General features: G+C 41.3%; 1 protein-coding gene across 2 annotated transcripts; it reads right to left on the bottom strand.

Annotated features, from left to right (window-relative positions):
* Positions 1-110: 110 nt before the first annotated feature.
* On the bottom strand, positions 111-23,440 carry HSPH1 (heat shock protein family H (Hsp110) member 1). 2 transcript variants are annotated; one of them, XM_058042873.1, is made up of 18 exons: positions 23,247-23,440; positions 22,297-22,354; positions 16,382-16,522; positions 14,618-14,740; positions 13,283-13,382; positions 12,405-12,538; positions 11,686-11,930; positions 10,596-10,824; positions 9,571-9,677; positions 8,217-8,350; positions 6,004-6,209; positions 5,080-5,211; positions 4,196-4,333; positions 3,652-3,777; positions 3,012-3,119; positions 2,785-2,904; positions 1,461-1,622; positions 111-968 (listed from the first exon to the last, which is right to left on the bottom strand). In XM_058042873.1, exons 1-18 carry the CDS (start codon positions 23,351-23,353, stop codon positions 771-773), a joined length of 2,568 nt encoding a protein of 855 aa, XP_057898856.1. In that variant the 5' UTR covers positions 23,354-23,440; the 3' UTR covers positions 111-770. The 2 variants fall into 2 exon arrangements, with proteins under 2 accessions (XP_057898856.1, XP_057898863.1); XM_058042880.1 differs by lacking the exon at positions 5,080-5,211.
* Positions 23,441-24,703: the final 1,263 nt, after the last annotated feature.

The raw sequence follows: 24,703 nt of genomic DNA, 5'->3' as shown, positions 1-24,703 counted from the left end.
TTTATAACTCTCCTGCACAGGAACAAAAAGCAATGGCCTGTCAAACTGTAAGGAGGGCAACACTTAAGAGCAGAAGTACTGCAAACACTTAAACTCAAGAGGTCAGGCGATACCAGTAAAATGAACTTTATTTCAAAGCTCTTTAAAAAGCTTCACAATAACACTAACAGAATTAGCATTTCCTTCATTTTATGTACCCCACATGAAAAATGTATTGTTTAGCAAGAGATGAAACGTAAGCGTTTCTGCATGCTACTAACACATTTCACCATCTCATTACCTGATAAGTACTTTGGACTGCAACAATCAAAAATCTCAGACAGAAGGATTTCTTCTGCAAAGTCCTTGTGAAAGGGACAGACACTGGCTTTTTCTGACATACCCAATTAGATGTCCAGACAAAAGAAAACTACCTTGGCATCTACAAATGCCTACGAGTGTTTTGATTACAACCTTTTAAAGGAGCAGTACATTTCAAAGCAAGGGCTTCTTTTCATCTTTAGTGATGCAAATGGTTAAATACTGCACAGAAGCTTAGTATGAACTCACAATTCCACAGGAATCTGAAAGTTACCAAGGCAATTTTCCTTTTAGGATAGTCATGACCAACACTTTACTATTCTTCCTCCCACAACATAACATATTCCCAGACAAGTCTTAAGAAAAAAATATAAATAGTTTCCAAAACAATGCATTCCCTCCCCCATCACATATGACAGCCAAAACATCTTCTGTCATGGGATGAAATAATTTGCTGCAAGTGCAGTGGCTTAGTCCAGGTCCATGTTAATGGTGTTTTGATCATTTGGATGACATTCGCCATTTTGCTGAGGCATTTCAGAATTTTTATCATCTCCCATGTCTTCAGTTTTATAATCACTCTGCTCACTTAATGGGTTTTCCTCCTTAGGAGAGTCAACTTTTGGTTTTGGTTGTGTCACAACAGGCTCACAGACATTGTTTAACTCCTAAAAAAGATGGAAGAAATGTGGGCAGAATGTGTATAAAGGAGCCACCAGCTTCACTAGTGCAAAAAGTCCTGTGTCCAAAAAACTGTTTGAAATTGGCTTCTGCATTTGTTCCCCTGAGTCCAAACTGACAAGTACTAAGGGTACTCTGAAATAAATTAACTGGTATACTTTCTGATGTTCTGTGAGCAAAGTTCAACTAAGTATTTTGGATTTCATATTGGTTTCTCTCAATACTATTTTGTCTCTCAGTAAAACACTGAAAAACAACCTGAGTTTTTAAGGGGACTGAAAGACAAAATATTAATGAGCTCCACAAAATTGTATACAGCACACTAGAGCTCTTCTTCTTTCTGCTGGATCTCCTCCTTTCCATACTTTCTACCTTTCAAGAACACTAGAGCAGCGAGATGAAACCGGGGAAGACAAAAGGCACAGATACCAGTCTACTTTTAGCACCAACCTCTAAAGATAGTTTCTTATGGTACTTACCTGTAGCTTTGCCTTAATTTCACTTGAATGCACAGCTGGATCCTGATCTAAGCTCTTCTTAGCCTGTGCACTCACAGCATTATTCATCCACTCTACCACTTCACTAACACACTTCTCGACTTTCATCATTTCCATCTCATCGATATGGATGTATTTCTCATCCTGTCCAAATACAAACATTTTGTATCTGTTAGTAACTGTCAAGTGTTAATAACATGATGAAGTTATGCCAACAAGTCTATCTCAATTATTTATAACTTGTAAATCTCTTCCAATGGTCAAAACAAATATAAGTTAGCCACAAGGGAGATCCATTACAGCCAGAGACAACAGAAAATACAGATGTGAATATAAAGCTTCCTTTACCCAAATGAACAAGAAATCTGGTTCACAGAGGGCATAGAAGATTCACAAAAAGGTCATGTAATAAAATATAACATACTTTAAAAAGCTGATATAAAAAAATATTCCCTCCTGTTCTGGAGGAGCTACCTGTGCCCAAGATAGTTTAGACATTGAGATTCTGATGTACAGGGAAAGGACTACAGTTTTCAACTTTAGCATTCCCTACAATGCTACAGTTACACAATTAACTACTATCAGGAGAAGGACCTACCCAGCAACACAACCAATGAATCCATATTTAGAATTCTTAAATAAAACCAAGTTTTTAAATATACTATTTACAATGATGCTAGCTATATCACATGTAACACTACTAATGATTTCACTTAATTTTGTGATCTATAGCTGTGAAGACATAATTGTTTCTGATGTTAAGTATCAGGTTTAATTAGTCTGAGTGTTGAAAGCCATCCTATTAAAATTCTTTAAGCTGAAATTCAAGGAGCAAATTTTCAGACTGCAAAGCTTATCAAGAACATAATCTACAAATACCAATGAAAAAAAAAACCAAACAAAAACCCCACAAAGAACCAAACCCCAAATATCCACATATAACAAAATTGTGTTTTTTACTTTATCTGCAGCTAGGTTTTACACTAATGCCTCTCACCATACAATAATTCTTGTCCCTGAAAGAGAGCACATTTCTAAAAAACAGACCAGTTTTTTAAAGGTCAAGAATCAGACCACAAGTCTAAACTCTTTATTAGAACACCCTCTTTAGCCTGAAAACATCCAGAAGTATCAAGCAACTGAAGATATGACACACTGCATGAGATTTTTTGAGTACTGGGAAACATTTGTGGTGTTAAATTTGTGACCTATATAGCAGTAGTTCACAGCTCGTCTGAAAGTGCATTTGAAGCCCTCCAGCCAATGAGCCTCACAGAAGCACTGTGGTTAAAAAAAGGCCACTTACCTTATTCCTGAATTCCCCAGCTATTGTAGCATAGTACTGGAGCCTGTGTCCCAATTCTTGTAATAGCTTTGGTCGCTCCTCTGCCTCTTGGAAGCGCATTTCAATTGGAGTACCTAATTTCTAGAAAAAGCAATTCCTCCATGTTTATGTGATTCATTAACATTCATTAATGTTGTTTAGCACAGTCTTTTGGAAATTTTGCTTTTCAGGCATATTAACAGGCCTACCTTTAAATTCTCTAATTTTTCTACATACACCTGCTTTGCTTCATCCTCACCCTCTTCATACAGCCAGCCTTCTGTCTCTGCTAGGAGGGCAGAGAATCCCTGCAGATCCTGTGTGTCAATATAATTCAACACATCAAACACTGAAATACACACCAATCAACCATGTTTGTCTTGAAGGAACATAACAGAGGTAAATATACACATGAATCCTTAGCCTCCTGTATAAAAATTTAATTTCTACTGCAGCTTTTGCCTAATTTAGTTACTTAAACCATGCCAGCTTCCGGACTAAGAAACACACATCTACAACAAAGGTAGCATTTACAGACTTTTGTCTTTGATTAGGCCAATGCTTGGGGTGTAACTAATTCATGGTTTTGGTTACACATAAAGCAACACAGTTCCCCCTTCCCGCCACCAGTTCCAATTGGAAGCAAAACTTAACTCCATTTGTGACAAAATTTTTTTTCAGGGATATGTATTTGTTACACCTAAGCCTTATTCTGGGTTAGTCACTGCCATCATTCAACTGAAGTTCTGGTTTTGCAGCTATGTTTAGGGTGGCTTTGAGCAAGTTTAACCAAGGTATACAAAACAGATACTTGGTATTTTCAGAGAAGTTCCTGAAACCATAACCTACCTTTTCACAAACAAACTTTTCATATGGTCCAGACAACTTGTCCCTGAACTCATATACATATTCCTCCACTGCATTCTTTGCATCATTTCTTTCTTTCTCCAGTTTATCTTGCATAATCATCTTTCCCTGTATACCACAGAAAATATTTTAATTAAAAAATAACAATGTTCAAACAGCATTCTACGAAGCACAGCTCCCGTAAAGTCTCCCACAGGCCTTGGTTCACGTAACTGTTGAAATTCTCATTATTATGCAGTAGACTCATCTGAAGAAATGAGTTGCACTTCTCTGGATTACAACAGTTTAAATGAATCTGCGATGCCATTCCACGGATCAGTGTTCTGATACTAATTGCTGTAGAGGACACTTCAGTCTTTCTGATAAACATTTGTCAGTTATGTGTTAGAAGGCAGACAGCATGTTAGCTCACTGTTAACTGAGCCCACACTCCAGGGTGGCAGAACAAGAACAGAGGCTGCCTTGAGAAGCAGGTGAATGGTTAATAACTGCACACAAGAAAGCAGTCTAAACCACACTAACTCACCTCTGTTTCAATATACATATTGAGGAGATCTTTTCCTAACTGCCAAACCAAGTTAGCTTCAATGGGCAGTTCCACATTCTTCACTTTTATCTTGGGTTTTTTAGCTTCTGGGGGCTGATCACCTTTCTTCTCATTTGTCTGAGTTAGAAAGAAGAAAAATAAGATAATTTTCCTGACTTCTTTCTGATGAAGTACTGCTATGATGAAAGATACATTCAGAGGAAGAACACACAAATGTTTTTCCATGTTCTTTTAAAATCTTCAAAATATGCTCGTGAGGCACTTTCCTTTTGGGGATTCCACCTCCTATCCTAGTCTCCTTAGAGTCTGTTTCGAGACAGTGAGCACTGAGCTGCAGCAAGGACATTCCTCAGATATATGCTGTGTTTGCAGATTTTCCAGAAGTGTTCATGTGTAACATAGCAGTTCACTAATGATGATGAAGGCCTTAAGACTTTAACCCAAAGCATTTTTCATCTCATACAGATGAAAAAAATGAAATCACTAGCAATAACATGCAGACAAATGTTTCACACTGATTGTTTCCTTTTAGGTTTATGAATTCCTGATCCCAGCTTCCTTCAGCAGGCCTAATAAGCTTGGCCTTTAACTGCTGTTTAAATTCAAATGTCTGCAACCCAAATAAACGAGTTGTCCAACACTGCAAGAAGACATGGAAGTGGTAGAGAAAGGCTTCTTGCAGGAATCCTTTTGCAAACTCTGTACAGAAATCATCACAAGATACAGATATCATTTTTCACTTTGTAAAGGTGTGAAAATGAAAAAGGTTCCAACACCAAGTTCCTACTTTTCCTGTAATATATTACCATTTTAAAAGCCATTATATAGGATAACATTTTCAACAGAGTTAAAGGGTCACTCACTTTCTTGACATCTGGGATTTTGTTTTCTTCAGAGGGAGGTTCTGATGAAGGGGGAGACTGAGACGTTTGCTGACCATCAGTTTGTACCTGGGACTGTGTTCCAGCCTCACTGTTCTCTTGCTGGATATTTTTCTGAAATGAAAGCCCAGGCACAAAGGATGTAGAAGGCATGTGCACTTGCATTTAAGTATAGGGCACGTCACTCCTGACGCACGTACGGTACAAAGTGCCCTACACAGCATTCTGTGCACACGCAGAAACACACACGCTTCAGCTCTGGAGATACAGACTGGGTGCAAATTCAGAAGGAGTTCATGAAAATGTTACCAGTGCCAGGCTTGCTGCACAATACTTGTGTGCGTGTGTGCACGTGCGACCACTTTCTCTTACAAAAAGGGGCTTTTAATTTCTTGAGTCAATGTTTACTTTTTCCCCCTCAAAACTATTAAAAGATCAAGTACACTATAACAATGTGCATTATTCCCCAGTGCTCCCCTCTCCTTCGATGCTGTAGAAAACAATTCAGCTTTCCCTTTCACAAAAAGTTTCAAAAAACTTTACTGATACAAAGGGTTACATACAAATTCTTCCACCACAAAGTGCATGGATAATTAACAATCCAAATCTAGTTTTCCTGTTTGGAACAGTTGGATAACTATGGCAGCTGTAAGCAACCCCACCCTCAAACAACCTGTCACTATTTGGCACTTCACACAATAACTGATTTTGAAATCCACACACTTTCAAGATAGCATAAATTATCTCCTGTTCTTGTAAAGACAATTTCCTGACAGCTACACACATCTTAAAATTAATCTCCTTTTGCTTCCTTAGAGGAAGGTATTTTTCTTCCAGAGTATGCAACAGCAGAACACCCTTTCATCAATCATTAAGGACATTCACACACAAGAAAGGTCAACTTACATCACTGAAGTTTTCAATAGACCTCTGGTCCTGAGCTTCCACTTCAGTCTCAACACTGACATCTTCACACTCTTCACTTTTAACTGGTTCTACCATAGATGCAGTGGACACACTGAAAATGCCATGAGTATTGACACGGACTTTCACTTTGACTTTAGACTTCTCTCCGTCTTTCTGGGCTGCCACATTCTGGATAACATACCTACCTAAAACCAAAAGAATCAAAACTCACACAGTGGAATTAAGTAGGTAATATTACAGAGCCAGGAAAACATCTCCCTTTTTCATAGACAAACTGTTTTCTAAATATTTAATGAAGCCTCCATGCTAAACTCATGGTCCCTCAAATTAAATCAGTACTACCAGAAAGAAAAAACCCAACAAAACCAAAGTACACTGCTTTTCAGCTAACTTCACCTTATAAAGTGAAGAGTAGGTTCTCCTGACACAACTAATACAGAGTAAATACAAAACTGGTGCTCTCTGTGTTACTAGTGGGCTGAAAGAAAACTACTGAAGGGCTTAGTCTAATGTCAATATTAAGTGGTGCCTTTCTAATACAAGTTACTGCCCAACACAGAAAGAATATTTCTAGAGGCTTTCCTTACAGCTTCTAACATCCATGCCAGTCTGCCATCACCTTTTATTCTTGGGCAGAACATAACTGTTCTGTAACTACTGTAATACTTGAAACAAGCATTGTGAAACTAATAGACAGACAATTAGCTCAACAGTAAATGAAGAATCAGATGTCCTTGACATTAACTGCAGACATTTTTCCTTATGCATGGATTACCAAAAGAGTGACCTGGAGACCAGAATGCTCACTTAGCTGCAAAGTACAAGCTGCCCAAATTCACAGGCCAAATATACATATTTGCACACACCATTCCTTCAGCAACAGATCTAGATCCCAAATGCACAAGCTTTTACCTGCCTTTCTCACAGGCTATGGAATATAGTCCTCTCTCTTGTAAATCAAATAATACTGGAGTTGTGTGATCTGTTCTCTTTTTTGCCAGTCTCATTAGAACTACTACTTCACCCATTAGTCGTAGCAATAATTCTGTTCTGAGCAAAGAATTAACTGGCAACTGAGTTGAAACAAATCTGATCTTCAGTTCTGTTCTTACCAGTTTTCAGAACAGCAGATAAACAGTTTCTCATTTGTCAAAGCCAAATTAGCTGAACACCGACAAACCCCACCATCAGTCTTTATGGTAAGAGTTAGCCACAAAAGGCAGTCTGATGTTTCTGTAACTACAGAATACAGTCAGAGAATCATAGAATGGCCTGGGTTGGAAGTGACCTTAAAGACTGCATTCCAAATCCCCTGCCTTTCATTGGACCAGGTTGCTCAGGACCTCATCCAACCTGGTCTTAAATACCTCCAAGGATGGGGCATCCACAACTTTTCTGGGAAACCTATTCCAGTGCCTCACCACCCTCACAGCAAAGAATTTGCTCTAAATATCTAATCTAAACTAGCCCTCCTGCAGTTTTTAAAGCTATTCCCCCTTGTACTGTCACTACTTGTGCTTGTAATAAGTCCTTCTCTTGTGCTGGTTTTTCAAAATACATGGCATGCAAATAAACAACATTTAATTGCATGTTTAGAACTCAAGAACAATTATTTAATTGGCCTGTCTTTACCATCAGTCTTCTTCTAGCTAACCATGTTGTAAGCTCTTTGTAAGTATCAACACTGTCAAGTGCTGCAATTTGTCAAAAAGTATGAAAGAACTGCTTAGAAGTGTTACATAGACAAATCAATACTGTAGTCTTGTAGCTGCCACTATTTCAGGCTGCTTTGATTAGAAGTTACTCAGCATTATGTCAGAAGGCATAGGTAAAAACAACAACTAGTTATTCAAGACGTTTTTTTATATATACAGGAGATATTATTCAATTATTCCTAGCTTGCTTCAGCGATAAAACAGAAAAGATTAAAAAAGTCAAAAAGCTATCTTTAGTAGTCATAACCACATTTTAGTTGTAGGCATTGATTTGCTCCCCCTCATTTCTTCCTTCAGCCAAAGCAACATTATATGCAAGAAAAATAAAAAATACTGATTCAGTTGTCTCAGGAATGGGAACATTCTGAGTCCTTCAGAGACAAAAGCCTGAATATATACATCATACTGCACAACAGTTACTCTTCAATTTCAAATTGTTCTATTGGAGACAACACTATTTCCAGGACAACTACTTACCAATTTTTGACTCAGGATATGGGACTCCATTAGGATCAGAATAAAAAGCTTCTAGCTCAAATGGACCTTTCCTATAGAATGTAAGTACCTTAGAAAAGGGTGCTGCATGATTTCTGCTGAAGACCTCATGAACTCTGTAATTAAGGGAAAAGTATCACTTTTAGCAGTGTATTTGAGCTTGAAGGTTTTGATATAGGGTCAGAACTCTTTAGAGGAATATCATGTTTTGAAACATTTACCCCTCTGAACATTTCCAATAAAGACACTTTACTACTGTACTGCAAGGAAAAGGATTTACTGTTCTCTACTGTAATGAGAACTTGTACTGTTCTCTGTAATGAGAAATAGTGTATTTTGAATCATAATTTGCACCCTTCCTTAGTCTCAAAGGGATAATTATAGCCCTGTTAATTCCTTGCTCATTTACGTTCCATGGCTCAGTTGAGAACCCTGACACCAGATTATTATTCATTCCTCAACATGACAGAAAAACAACCAGCTTTACTTCATGTTCTATGGCATGTCCGCTATTATGCCAGCCTGATCCCAATTTCCAACTAAGTTTTGTCTCCTAACTGTGGAAGACCTCATCTAATAACCCAGATGTGAGAAAATGAGAGCTTTACCTAGAACAGGAACCCACAGGCTGCTCTCATAAGTGACAGAACAATTAGGCCCTGCACCTCCACAGAAAACAGACAGGAAGAAAAAAAAGGCTGAACTACAAAGAATATGAAAAAAGTATGAACAGATCCCTCTAGAACCATGATTTTTCCACACGTTGAACATGGAGCTCTTTCCATCCTAGAAAACAACTGCATTTCCCACAGGCATGGCACAATTAGTAACAGATGTCAGTCATAAGAGACTGCAGCAAGAAATCACTCTTACAAATGTTAAATTTTTGCTAGGTGTTAAATTGCTCCTGCAGTCAGATAAATAGCATCCCCTAAGTTCACAATATTTCCATAGTACCTAACATTACTAATAAATCAACAATCTTCGGTGTCAGGAACACCTTGAGTAAAAAGTGAAAAGCCAGAAGGCAAAGTGGAATCAGGACCCAAGCACTGATCTAATTTTATATTTCTAATCCTGACAACCAGATAAAGGCAAGACCAGATACTAGTTGGTAGCTCTCTCACTTTTTAAAAATCTTTGTTTTTACAAATGAGGAATTACAGTTCAAATTTCAACCTATGTCTTTACAATCTTCCCTGTAAACCATCTCTGGTACATGCCTATGGGTTTTCTGCATGAGAATGCCAAAATCCTAGTTTAAGTGCAAGCAAGAACATGACCCCTGAATTATGAAGGTCAAAAGCTTCATGAAATGGTAGTCTGAGCTACCTACCCTTCAGTGTCCTCTGCTTCTGTGTTCCACAGCAGAGATATTGGAAAAGGTGTAGCATCTGTCACAGAAAATTCTCTCACTTTAAAAGCTGGAGAAAGAATGGCACACTGAAAAAAAAAATAAAAAACAAACAACAAAAAAGCTTGCATTACAGCTGGTTAACTCCTCTACTCCACTAGACATGACAGCAAAAAATTTTCAAACAAGTGAAAACTGTATTGATTTTACTAGACAGAACTATTTCAATACTCAATTTCAATGCAGTATGAGAAGAGAAATTTCACACACAAGTGTTTATGTGCTGTGTTAGCAGGTCTTTTGCAGCTTGTGAGTAAAGGTAACACTAAGGAAATAGCAGGACTATAAAAAAGGGAAATTCTGCAGTGCTTACTCCTAAAAGAAGTGTTTATCCAAAGGGTCTTGCTTCTTTCCCTGAACACAACTGATTGCTGGCAATGGAAAACTGTCAGTGAGACAGAGTAAAGAAACAAGTCAAAGAGAAGAGGGTGAAATAAGACAAGAAGTTAAAGGAGAAAAGAAAGAATACAGAATGTGTGGTTTGCTTGTAAAATATAGCTGGAAACAGTAAAAATGGGAGGGAGACAGAATAAAACCTGTTTCATAATGTTTCATAATGTTAATAAAAACATTAATAGCAAGCTGGATACCAGGAAAGTCAAAGTAGTTCGGGCTCTCCATAGTTCTTATACCTTGTTGAGTAAAAGTAACTTTCAGCTTGACAGCAACTTGAATTTTTGGCATTAAAGATCTCTAGATTGTGTTCTTCTCAAGAGCAGAGTGGGCTGCTTACAGAATGCACCCTGCAATAGGGTACTGCACCAGGGAGGAGTACTCTGGTCTTTTTAAACAGTACAGTCCCATAAAAAGACCTAGTGAACATGTATGTTCCCTTGAGTACTTTAAAATGGACCACTTCTACAATTCTTCATAACTGCTTGACCTATTCTTCCTATTCATGGAAGAAATACATCTTTTAATTCCATCAAGTGCTGCTAGTACTATACCTGCAGAGCACAGCCCCTAGCTATGGCTTCATCTGCATTCAGTGTTGTACTGACATCCTTGCCAAAGAATTTAGCAATCCTCTCCTTGACAGCAGGAATACGAGTTGCTCCTCCCACAATCTCCACAGCATTTACATCTTCCACTTTCAGCTGTGTTTGTTCCATTAATGAAAGCAGAGGCATCTCTATCCTCTGCAGCAGGTCAGCACACAATTCTTCAAATTGTGACCTAAGAAAAAAAAATGGAATTAACTAAAGAATGCCTGTCCCACAAGAACCTTGCCTGGTATTTGTTTCCAAACTGATGCTGACTAGGTTGGTTAGCAACACTACAGAGACCTGAAGCTAAACTCCTGTGAGTAGGCCAAAGTGGCAACCACAGACAGGGTAGTACACAAACAGCTGCTTTCAAGTTTTCCTAAGCCACTATCAATGCAGTTAAATAAGATAAAGGTTTTGTTTGGGCAGCTGCTATGTATTTGCCTCAGAGCAAAGGGTACAGATAAATCAGAAAACACTGACACTTCCTTTATCATGAAAAAGTGTTGCCTAAACACTGGAAGAAAAACAACCCACCACTCTTAGCAGTAGCTACAGAACAAATGAAGCCATGCCTGTGAACATGTGTATGAGAGACAGACTTCATTTACACTTGGACCATAATCAAGTCATCATCCATCAGCACTGTTTCTGCCCTCCATTTCTCTATCAATATCCATAGTACACTAAGAACAGAAAAAAAGAAACAAAGCTGAAATTGTTGCTATCTTAAGAGAGTATGGGATTTAAGTTACCTAAAATATGCAGAAAGTCAAAATATGTAACCAACCTTCTGGTTTGCAAGCATCAATCCATGGTTTTAGAACCATATTCTACAAAAAGAATCTGAACTTTTATGTATGTTATTGCACTGAAACATTACTCAGGTTAGCTGAACATCCCATTTCCCAGCCTTAGCTATTACAAAGTGCCACAGCTATTCAGCACTTACACTTAATTTTAGCACATTAAGTTTCTTCCAAACACTGAAAGAAACACTTCTTTAAAAAAATGGCCACTAAAGCAAATGCCTGTCTTGTACAGAACTCACCTGTTCATTTTTCCAGACACATCAGTATCATTCATGAAACACTCAATATTTAGGGGAATGTCTGTGCTATTTGAACTCATTAGTTTCTTCAGTTTCTCACATTCCTGATACAGACGAAGAAGAGCCCGAACTTTGGTTTTTGGATCTAGTTTGTACTTTGATTTTATTTCTGCACAAAAGTAATCTACCAGCTTTCCATCAAAGTTTCTCCCACCGAGGAAAGGGTCAAATGCTGTCCCAAGTACCTGGTTTAAAAGAACACAATTATTTAGTTTAACACTATCACTGGGAATAGCAGTCTTCCAGTATCAGCAAGTCCTTGCTTCAAAATAATGTTGGGGACAGGTCAGCCTATCTTCCAATGCACAGTTACTTCAGCCAAAAATTGATCTTCACTTTTATAGAGGAAATAAGACTAAGTAAGTAACTGACAATCCTAAGTATTCAAAGTTTTCATCCATACACACACTCATTTAGATAAAGCAAAATAAATTATAGCACTAGTATTATTTATCTTACATTTGTGTATTGCAAGAAATTTACATCCTGTTTGAAACAATTCTAATGAAATGAAGAACACTGATGAAAACCTTTGCCTTTTGACTTGCTGCCACTTTCCATGCATTAAATTATTTAAGAATTTAAAAAAGAAGGCAGATTGGCAGGCTATTTGATTCTAATTGCTGGTAAACATTTTAATTTCCACTTAATCTTACTACCTTCAGTTTACTTTTGTTGAATGCACAGGCTGATACTTGAAATGCAGAATGTCCCATATCAACAAACACAACTATCCGTGGCTTCTCTTCAGGAGCTGGAAGGTCTTGTTTATAAATTCCATAATTCAGAGCCACTGCAAAAGAAGTGTCAGATATTATCCACACAATCTCTAATTTCCAGTGGCACACCACAACAACCCTGTGAGCATTAAGCTATAAGATCAAAAGCATAAAGACAACTCCAGACATACACCTGTGCAACATACACTATCTTCGTGGAAGCTTTGTTCCATTAATCTAAACTGTAGGACCTGAAAAGCAGAACATACTCCCTTAGTCATGTATATGCTCCCTCAGCATTTGTTTGGGTTTGTTTCTTTTTGCCTTGCAAAGTAATCAAAAACACAGAACATCTTAACAACAAAACCCAAACCCAGTTTTGTATTTCCAGTGAGTATCTTCCAAGCTGGGAAGTTTTGTCTGAGAATTGTATAAATGGTCAGCAGAGCCATGTGTCTGCTTAAAATCCTGACTATACTGAAAAAAAAGCCTTGGAAGTTATGAGGTGTTGATGTTTAATCAAGGAACTTCCTTTAGGAGTGTCTAACTCCTGCAGCTGTGCATCTGGGCAGTACACCAAATGAACAAGTAATCCAGGCACATGTAGTGACTCCTAAATAAGTGCTCAGGGAGATAATTATCAATGGAGCTTGATCTCATCTACCCATTCACACAGAAGACATTAAACCAAAAACAGAACAGCAAGTTTTTCAAATATTTATATTTGCCTTTTCAAGTCAGCCCTTTTTCTTGAAGTATTTAAATGCACCCTCTATCCCACTTGTCAATTGCAGGAACTGCTATTTTATCCTACTTACCTGCTGTCATGTCATTCATTAATCTAAGACAATTCAAACCAACAATCTGAGCTGCATCCAGAAGAGATCTCCTTTCAGCATCTGTGAAAAATGATGGAACCTGAAGAAAGTAGGTGAGAATACAAAGTTATTTCCAGAAAATGCGACATTAGACCACTTATTTGAAAGTATTAATTTAAAAATTGTATCTATTCCTCCACTTTGAGGAAGATACTTCCTTCAAGCCTCTAAAATGCAACTACCATACTGAATTGACACTTCAAACATTCTACTCAGAGATGGAATTAAACCAGCATCAGCTAGTTTACATGAGCACACACTAGCAAGAAACAAATGAGTTATTTGTATACAAATGCTAATAACAGGAAGTGCTGGCCCAAAAAGTGAAACTGGGTATTATGAAGACAGTGATATGGAATACCTTAATCAGAACTAGCAGGCAGACTCCTATCCAAACAAGGAAAGAGGGAACTAAAAGCACACAGCAATACTACAGATGTCAGAGATGCAAAGAAATAAGGGATAACAAACGAAGAGAATCTATTTTGGCAGAAATTACTTCAGGCAAGAAGTGCTAAGAAATTATGAAGGAATTTCTGCTGAAAATTTTCTACAGATCTCTAGCACTGGCCTTGGACAGTGCCTTCTGATGTTCCCCCTCCAGGGACACATGAAGAACTAGCTTTCCAGGTTCAACTGGAGAATCAACATTTCTAATAATAACAGAGCTAAATATTCCTAGATGCAACATGAGACAGACTTGTTCAGAGTCATTGAGAACAGAGAGGCAGGTGTTATTTTATACTGGGGCTTTGCAATGGAATGACTGATCTTGATCTGAGGTCATTTGCTGTGCAGTCATCACAGTGAAAGAAACAAAGCAACATTTGCTGAAAGGATGAAGATAAACAGGACAGAAACTGAAATTTTCAGCTGACAGAGGGCAAATCTTCATAAAGGAAATTGTTCAAAGCTGTTATCAAATTGTTTTAAATCCAAGGAAAAACACAAACATATGAATTTACTTCAATGAGTAATTTGTATGCTTAGTCATGAAAGCAAGCTGTTCCAGAAGGATTTATACCTGCATCCAGAAACATTTTGGGTCCAAAGGTCCAGACATTTCCAAGAGAATGAGTTCATTAAGTTAGTCAGGGTCTGGAATATGGCAGCAGCTCTGGGATTTCTTTAAGTCAGAAGCTCTAAACCTAGTTTGGGTTAATCTCTTTGTAAGTGCTTAGCAGAGTTCTTTTTCACTCTGCATGAATAGAAACAAAATGCCCTCAATAGCTGAAGTTAAAAGACATAATGTTCCTGTGCACTACAATTACTTACAGAAATAACACAGTCTGTTACTGGCTTTTTCAGGTTACTCTCTGCAGTCTCCTTCAATTTAGTCAATAGCATAGCTGAAATCTGTTCCACACTGAAGATGTGCTCCTCATCCATGTACATGACCTGGATCGAATAGGTAAAATAATTCCATTAGTTCAACTGATGGAAAATTGCATACATTTAATGTTCTTTGATACACTGCTGCCTAATACTCTATGAATCACGACATGCTTCATTATTTCATTATAGAACTTCAGTTTACAATTTAATTTCCCAGCTGAGTGTTTTTAGAAGCAATAATTCTATCCTGTCTTAAAACATCAAGAACTGTATCAACTCCATAGATAAAGGAAATTGCCAAAAATGACACAAGTTTAAAATGTGGGACACCATTAAGTAAAAATAGCCATCATTTTTCAAACTGACACCAAATGCAAAAAATGTATTTTTCCTCAGCATTTTTATCCTTCTGTGTATTTTTCCTCAGCATTTTTATCCTTCTGCTCAAATAATGAGACGTCTCTGAAAGGAAGAACTGTGCAACAATTCACCTGTGCAGATGAAACAACTAAAAGCTTAAGATAAAGCTTAGCAAAAAGTTTATTTATTGCTCTCTTAGCAAAAACTATTCTGAAGCACCATTTTTATCATGCAATAGAATACATGACAATGATGAAGTGAAGTAATATGTTACAGCTGAGGCTTGAAAGTAACACTTCTCTTTTATTCACTCAGTATGGTTTGGGGAAAAAGTAGGCACTTTGGTTTTAAGAGAAAAATTGTTCTCTAAACCTCCCAGTCTTATTGAATTTTATCGAATCAATTATTAAAACTTGTTAACCACAGTTAAATAGAAATAAATACTAATTTGTTCTCCAATCAGCCTAAGAAAAAAAGGTAGTAGAGTTCACCCAACACTAGCCTCTCACAGTACAAGACTCCTACACACACTGATTAAAGGAAACCAATAATTTCTGTCTGAATTTATCTGTTAACCTCACAAACAGCAAAAGAGAAAGCATCTTCCCTTTTTTTCTGTGATCTATTCACTACTTAGGACTGATCTATACTGAAGTTATGAGGGACCAGTTCCAGCTAAAGTCTTCAACAGGGAAGCAACACTGATTGTTATGCCAACAAGGTTTCGTTATCAGTAATTGTACACATTTCTGTACATGGATACAATGTTATTAATGACACCTATTCCATGAAAAGCTGACATTGTATCAGTGAAGTCCTTGAAAGGCAAGCAAGAGCCAAACCTGCAATGTGGTAGATGATTTTGAATACCTTTTTGCAAGCAACTGACTCCAGGCAGTCCGCTAAAGACACACTTGCCACTCACCTAAGGCAATCATTCTAAAGAAGAGTTCTGACTATTTTCTAAAGCATTTGTAAAACACCTAATAGGTCTGCTGCAATGAATTCCACACAAGTGGTAGAAAGTCATACTTTGAAGTAAAACCATACAACCTTGTAATTATCTTAGCAGTTTTTCTGCCAGTGCATTTGAGCTAGATGTGCAATTTGCCAACAGGAAAACTTGCATTTCAGCAATTATTTGTAAATGAACCTTAATTTGAAGGTTAATATTCACTATTTAAAGATAAAGCTTTCTATTCATAAAGAGCTCTCCTTTAACAGGGAGATTAAAGCAACCTACCTTTAGGATAATTAAAAGAAACTCGTATTTTCATTTCAGGTGCTGAAATGTAAGACTTCAGATTTACCTATACAACACAGAAAGATACACTGCAAATTTACCTTCACTCCAACTCCACCATTCTTCATAGGAACCAAATCATAGCTCAACTTTTCTTTCTCCTTCTGAACAAAAGGATCATTAAATGCACGGCCATGGAATCTCTTGAAGTTAGACACAGTGTTGTGGGCATGAGTAATTTGCTGTAAAGAAATACAGGATAGTTAGAAATCCACTCTTAATCAGTCTGCAGTGTTCCGTGCTGTTCTGTAGGCCCCCAAGCACAGGTCAAGTTTTCAGACTACTGCTCACTCCCTTGTCACAGCTTTATTTAACACTGGTAATTGCTGTCTGGTACTTTTTATCAGCTCATTAATAGTTAGACACAGACCATTACTTATTAAGGATCATAAAACTATCCATCTCTGAAACCTTGAGACAATTGGGTGAACAATAACATGATCAACAGAGTCTACTACTTTAGTCAACTAATTTAGAATGATAGAGCCACTTAAATTGGAAAAGGCCTTTCAGATCAAGTCCAGCTATTAACCTAACACAGCCAAGTCCACCAATATGCCCAAGAGCCACATCCACACACTTTTGACATATCTCCCAGGATAGTGACTCCACCACTTCCCTAGGCAGCCTGTTCAGATGTTTATAAACCATTCAGATAAAAAAAATCTTTTGCTAACAGCCAATCTAAACTTCTCCTGGTGCAATTTTGTGCTTTTAGATTATTGTAAGGGCACACCTGAGCTTCCTTTTCTCCAGGCTAAACACCCCCAGCTCCCTCAGCTGCTCCTCAGCAGACTTGCTCTCCAGACCCTTCCCCAGCTCCATTGTCCTCCTCTGGATTCACTTCAGCACCTCAGCATCCCTCTTGTAGTGAGGGGCCCAAAACAGAACCCAGAACAGGATCTGAGGTGTGGCCTCACCAGTGCTGAGTACAGGGCACAATCACTGCCCTGGTCCTGCTGGCCACACTACTGCTGATAAAGGACCATTGGCCTTCTTGGCCACCTGGGCACAGCAGGCTCATGTTCAACCACTGCCAAACAGCACTCCCAGGTCTTTTTCCACCAGGCAGCTCCCCAGCCACTCTGCTCCTACTCTGTAGTGTTACATGAGGTTGTTGTGACTCAAGTGCAGGACACTGCACTCATTAAACCTCACACAGTGGTCCTCAACCGTTCAATCCAGCCTGTTTACATCCTTTTGTAAAGCCATCCTGCCCTCCAGCAGATCAACACTCCAGTCCAGCATAGCCTCACCTCCAAAGTGACTAAAGGTGCACTTGATCCTCTTTTCCAGATCACTGAATAAAATATCAGATAGGGCTGGCCCCCAGTACTGAGCCTTGGGGACACCATTGGTGATAGGCTGCCAGCTAGATTTAGATTTAACTCCATTCACCATAACACTCTAGGCCTGGCTATCCAGCCAGTTTTTAACCAGGTAGGAGTAACACCCCAGTTGTGCCAGTCACCCCCCCACGTTGCCATAATGGCAACTGTGTCAGAGTTTTACTGCTGCACAACGGTGTCCAGCTCCTCCTCTTTATCACCTGTGTTGCAGGCATTGATGCCTGCTGGCATGCACTTCATGGGCTATTGATCCTGCCCCTTTTTGCAGAGAAGTCCCACCTCCTATGTGACCATTCTCAGGAGCTTCTACAGTTTTTAAACACATCAGTAATAACCCTTGTGTCACTGCTGCTGAATGGATCTCCATCCCATCTCCACTAAGGCAGCAGAGTGAAGGACCTCACTAGAAGGACCTCACTCTCTCTCAAACACTGCTGTGGTGCCCCCCAGGCTTATCTCTAGCAAACTTGGTTGTATGTCTTCCCCCCTCCAAATCTGGTTTAAAGCACTCAGTGATCCCTGCTAGCTCCTGTGCAAAGATCCTTTTCCCCCTCTGAGACAGGTGTACCCTGCCTGTTGCTAGCAGTCCTGCTGTCATGTAAACTGACCCATGATCAAAACCCACAAATTCTGCCAATGGCACCAAGCTCAGATATTGGTCTGCTGGCTCTTCCTGTTTCCTCCATCATTTCCTGCAACTGGAAGGATAGAGAACACATGATAGCACTATTTGTGCTCCTGATCCCTTAAGCAGTCATTCCAAGGCCCTGAAATCTCTCCTGATTACCCTTGGACCTCCAGGTGCAACCTCATCACTGCCAATCTGAGAAATCAATAATGGATAATTATCTGACAGCCATACCAGGGCAGGAACTTGGACCCCAGACAGGCAGCAGACTTTCCTAAGAAGTGGTTCCTGCCAGCATATTGGGCCTTCTGCTCTCTTCCAAAAGGAGTCTCCTACAGTAATGTCCTCTTTTTCTTCAGGGAAGCAGTTTTGACATAGGCCAGCCTAACCTTGGTGACAGATTGATCCCTATCACTTCAAGTCAGTGTTTTCCAGCAGGTGGAGGAGAGAGAAAGGAATCCTCTGTGTGTCAGGTCTGCCTCCCAGGCACATCCCAGGGAAGGCAGGGTGCAATTCCACTATATCATCTCTCTCTCTCACGCTCCCTGATAGTCCTCAGCCCACACACCTCCCGCCAGAGTTCTTCACTAAGTGGAAGAGTACCTGGGCACATTCCCACATCTTGCTCACAGGTGCCACCCACTACTGGTACTGAGAGCAGGGCTCACCGTGCAGATGCCACCCAGTGCTGGCAGTGTGTCCCTGCCAGAGCTGTCTGGGCAGCCGTGCCAGCCGTGGAGCTGAGCGGGACTGTGGCTTTCTGCCAGGTCGGCACCACTGCTCCTGCCCGGGCTGGCACTGCCTCTGCACCTTCCTGCACACTGCTGAGCCACACCCTGCTCACCAGGGCTCCCTAAGGGCTTCTTTTTTATTTGGGGAAAACTGCTGTTGTTGGTCCTGGCCCCACCTAGGTCCCATCAGCCACTGCCACTCAGCTGCAGGCTTCTGGCAGCTCTTGTCTGCCCGTGACACTCCCCCAGTTCAGGAAACCACCCTGTGCACTGCACTGGAGCACTCTGCTGCTGATTGTGCTGGCAACCAGAGCCACTCACCTTGCACCTCACTGCTGTCACCCAAATTCAACTTAGACCAAATTCAAATGTTTAAAGATTGCAACTACATATGAAGCTGGCTTCTCTGTCTGGAAGCTGGCCCTCCAACCCAAGCCACACCACCTCCACTTTAAACATTATTACATAAAGTGCAAGCAAGGGCTTTCCTAGTTACTAAGTGTCAAGCTTAAGTGTCCCCATATATTTCAATAGTTACTTTTTTCTCCCTGAGCTACTTTGAAAGCACATCATTTCCGTGCTCAAACTCATCCAGCAGAAACTCAAATTCCTACACTAGACCAAAGAAGAATACAGTGCATCGACAACTTGGAATTTTTTTTGCTAATATTTTAGCTTGAAATATGTGCTAAACTCCAATGCAAGCTCCCCAGAGCAAGCAAGTGACATAAAGAGGCATTCGTTATCAGAAATGCAAAGCACAACAGAAACCAGACAACAAGAACAACCTAAGAGATAATGCAAGTATCTCAGAGTAGACTTAATTCTATTTCATTAGAGAGAAATTACAAAAGTGTGTTATTATCTACAGAATAGATTTAGGCAGGCACCAACAGACTGCATGATAGCAACTCAAATGCTGAGCATACCAAGGAATATTTCTAGCATTCACTACCCTCAAAGAAAAGCATCAATTCCTGGTTGCATTAAAAATTTTCCACCACGGAATAGAAGAATTTGAGCTACATCTTTATTAAAAAGCTACTCAACTAGGACAGTTCTCCTACAGAAAAGCTCCCTGACAAAAAAAGGAGGCCATACTCCCACTGACAAGCAGTAACTTTCAGACAGCTGCGTCTGTGGAAAGATGTCACACTTGGATTGCCTGCTGAGAGTCATCCTTGGTTTATTCCAATCACCAAACAGTGCTCAGCAATTAATAGTACGAGCACAAGTTAACGCAGGCCAAAAATCATGCCAGGAACTATTCCAGTACTTAAATGTGATTGAGTAGTTAGGTTCCTGTGTTGAAGATTGTTGCCCAGCATGGTTTTATTTATTTGTATAGCCACAACTTCAGAGTGCCTGAACGCTACGTATTTCACAGCTGTACGACTGAAGAACGCAGCAGCAGGAATTATTACCATGTAGTGGGTAGAGAAGCACAAACACTCTGGCAGCTTTTATAGCCTAATTTAGAATTAACCTCAAAGCCTTTTCTAAGAGAACAATCTTAAGATATTTTTAGAGTAATTGTATGCCATTAGGTCTGTTTTAATATCTTCCTGCTTAGTCAGAATTAAGAAAGCTGAGAATTATGATCTGTTAACTAATGTACTTTTCTCATCTCCAGTGCTGCCATGCTTACCTAAAGGTTACAGAAATTTGCTGAAAATTTGCTCCAGCAGCAATTTCTCAAATATTAAAGAGAGCACCTTCGAGTATTTTGAGTTCTCTCACAAAATCACACCGTAGAAGTCACCAGTCAAACCTCTTTTTATTTTGTGGGATCTTTTTGGTTTTCTGCTTTTTATTTTTCAAATAAAAACAATCATTGCATTCCTTGATTTAAGTAGCTACTACACCTGAATACACCAAAAACGTAACTCTCAGTACTCCATGTCAGGAAACTTCCACATTTACAGAAGAAACACAATTCACATCTTAGGTCATCAGCCAAACTGGACGACTTACAACTACAGAAATAAGCAATCTGTCATCTTTTATCATTTAAAGTATTACATTCTTTTTTCCTGGCAAAAATATTTAGCTTCAACTTCTAGGAGAGCCAAGCATGAAACACTCAACCAAGTAACACCATACAGGTTAGTCTGAAGGTAACTAAAGTCACAGGTGTTCATCACTGCAAATACATACTTGTAAATGCAATCTAAGAGAGAATCTGCCTCACTTGCAGCCTCCTTCATGTTTTCCACAGCACCTACTAGAACAATCTAACAATACTGAAACATGCTTGAGACTACATCAGGTTCAGATAATTTCTCATTTTGAGTAACAACTCATTTTTGCACACTAATGAATCATACTAGTTTCTGACTTGCAACAATGTCAGCAGTCAACTGAGCAATGCTGAAATGAAATTTAAGAAAAAACCACAAACACATGTATTTACTTGTGTGAATGCTAACCTGTAACTGAATGTGCCCGTGCTTGTTAACATGTGAAGTATTTGTATTGCCTCGGCTATTCAAAATTAAGAGGAGTGCTATTATAGTGGAATAAAGTCTCCTCCAGTGCTCTCTCCATGGAAACCCACTGCAGTCCTTTGCTACATGAGAGAGATGCACAGGCCAGCTGAGGCTGCATGCTTGATCTCCCAGCAGCAGTTATGTAACAACGCACAATACCTAAGGATTTGTTTAATCATTCCAGTTTGTTATTCTGAGACTTGTTGGAATCAAGTTCTCCTTCTAAACTGAAAATACTACTTTAACAAAGAAAACATTCAATCTTTCAAAGCACCTCAATCAAAAAAAACCCCAAAAACAACAAAAAACCAAAATAAGGACTTGCACCTTCAAAACCAGCAGCACTTAATTTACAGCAAATCCAAAGGTAGTAAGGTACCCTAAATAGCTTTAAGAATCTGAGCCAAAGCTCTCCCTTTACATCTAAATTTAAGGGACTATATACAGATTTTAAAATGTTTTCCTTCAAGTACAAGGAATATCCTGTATACAATCATTAGGAAAAGAAATCCAGTGACCTTAACTTGTCAGAATATGAACATATTCCACTGGAAAGTATTACATTAATGAAGGAGAGAGCAGAAGCATTCTAGCAAAAACATCCTACATTTCTCCAAAGAAAGCATGGCAGCATAGTGCAGCATTTCTAAAATAAAAGACTCAACAAGAAACTGAGGCTGTTTGGCTTTAAATACACACAGACAACTCACTTTACACACACACTGGTACTTCAACAGTTTGCAGCAGGAAATGACCTACCTGGTTTTTAGCCGCAACACCAATAGCTCTGTTTTTGGATCCAAATGAAACCACTGACCTGGAAAGAACAACAGGCTAATTAACTCGGTCCTGGCAACAAACACGACTGAGAACTCTCACGGATTCATTTTCTGCTACTGCAGATAAAACACCTTAGCCTTTCTGTCAAAGTGTCATTCCTGTAGTAAAAAAACTACAGGAAGACTTTTATCCGTGTTAAAGCCTTGGCCCAAATCCAGGACTTTTCCCAATGGCTTATCCGAACGGTGGAACAGGATGATCGCAATTCAGAGCTCACAGCCGGACTACACCCTACCCATCTGTGCACGGCTGCTTCCAACTTGTCAACTAACTCCTGCTTGGAGCCAGAGGCTTTCTATATCTAACCTCTGACTAAGGGAGAGCTGCCCTGAGCAGCTGGCAGAGCCCACCCTCCGCAGCAAGGGTGGGAGCGTGTGTCCGCCCGTGTCCCACTTCACCCGGGCTGCCCCCCGGGATCCTCCCGCCGCAGCACGGCCCGAGCGGCTCCGCACAGCCCCGGGCACTGCCCGCGGGACGCGCTCCGGCTCCGGGGCACGGAACGGGTCGGCACCGGGGGACACAGGGGAACAACGCGGGTGGGGCGCGGGGCGGGGGCACAGAGCGGGTCAGGCTCGGGGCGCACAGCGGACCCAGCGGCTGAGGGGATCGGGGCACGCAGCGGGCTGGGGCGGGAAGGGGAGCACGGGGGCACGCAGCGGCTCGGAGGGACACACAGAGGGCTGCCGCCCGGCCCCGCCACCCTGGACCGACCCCCCCGCAGCCGCCGAGGCGGCGAGTGCCGGGGAACGCGCTGGCTCCGCACAGCGGGAACCCCCCCACGCCCCACCGCGAAACTTCCAGCAGCTTCTCCACGGCGGGCGCCCCGCCGGGCACGGACCGGCCCCTGCCCGCCGCCCCCCTACACTCACGGCGTGCACCGGTCGCTGAACTCGTTGGCGACGGTCTCGATGCCGCCGGCCCGCGCCACGGCGATATAGCAGCTCTGGAAGCCCAGATCAAAGCCCACCACGGCCATGGCCCCGGCGCCAGAGGGAGGCCCCCGCTCTGCCCGGCTCGCTCCCGGTGCTGCTGCGGCCGCCGGTCCCCGTAGCGTGCGCGGGCGGGCGGGCGGGGAGGGGACGCAGCGGCGCCGCCGCCGCTTTAAATATGACAATGAGGCGAAGTTTCCAGAAACTGCGGCAGCCACTCACCGGCTCCACGTGCGGCTTCCGCTTCCGCCCTCGGCCGCCTTCTCGAACAATTCCCGCCAATCGGCGGCGCCGGGCGCGGTGACGTAGACCGTTTCCACGGCGACCGCGGACGCCACCGACCCCCCGGGGCGGGGCCAGGCGCGCGGGGCGGGGCGGGGCGGGGCCGTGTGGAGGAGGCGGCGGGGGCCGGGGCCGGGAAAGGCAGCGGGGCTCCCCGGCCCGGAATGTGCGGGAGAAAGGGAGACGAGCCGCTCTCCGTATCCGTGCCCCCACTTTAGTGCACCGGGTAACCTCTCTAGAGCTCTTGGTCACGTTGTTGTGGGTATCTCCCTCCCGCGCTGGCGGGCGAAATATGCTAATTGTACGCGTCACTGACTCTCTGCAGAGGGCTTTTGTCTCGGCGTGCCACAATCCATTATATCATAAATGTTCAATTGCCTCCTAGCAGTCCAGCTCTAGCTTTTTGTGCAGGACCCCATCCCTGCTGGAAGAAGCCTTAACCTCCTGCGTTCCGTACGGAGGTGTGGTGGGTACACAGACCCTGGTTCGGTTGTCAGCAGTGCATCCATCACAGAATCAATCCGGTTGGAAAAGTCCTCTGCGATCATCGAGTCCAGCACGTAACAGAACCATAACAACCAGACCGTGGTACTGAGCGCCTCATCCAGTCTTTCCTGAAACCCCTCCAGGGACAGTGAGTCCGCCACCTCCCTGGGCAGCCCATTCCAATATCTAATTGCCCTTTCCGTGGAGAAATTCCTCCTGATGTCCGGCCTCATACCCCCCAGGCACAGCCTAAAGCTATGTACTCTCTGCATGTTGGGGCTGCCTTTCAGGTCCTGGCTGTTACAAAGGGCAGGGAGAGATGATAGCATTCACTGTCCTGAGTGTCCCTACGTGGAAGAGGCAAGATATTTCCCAACCCCAAAACCCCTTTCTAGGAACTGTGATTCAGCAATTTCTGATAAAGTTTTGCTTCAGTGTTGAGTAGCATTCAGCTCTGCTGGATTTTGACCCCTCTTGGGGGTGTATGGGGAGGATTTGGTCTCCTAAAATAGTGTTTGCCTGTTTCAGAGGAGACACGGGGCTGAAAAATTCATGATACCAGCGTGACTAGCTAAGGATGCAGCTTCTAACTTCGGAACAAGCTGATAGGTTGGCCTGGTAGATGTGTG

The sequence above is a fragment of the Melospiza georgiana genome, chromosome 2, assembly GCF_028018845.1.
Source record: "Melospiza georgiana isolate bMelGeo1 chromosome 2, bMelGeo1.pri, whole genome shotgun sequence".
In the NCBI taxonomy this organism is placed as follows: Eukaryota; Metazoa; Chordata; class Aves; order Passeriformes; family Passerellidae; genus Melospiza; species Melospiza georgiana.
The sequence above is the reverse complement of the archived record's forward strand: the minus strand, read 5'-3'. Positions and strand labels throughout refer to the sequence as shown.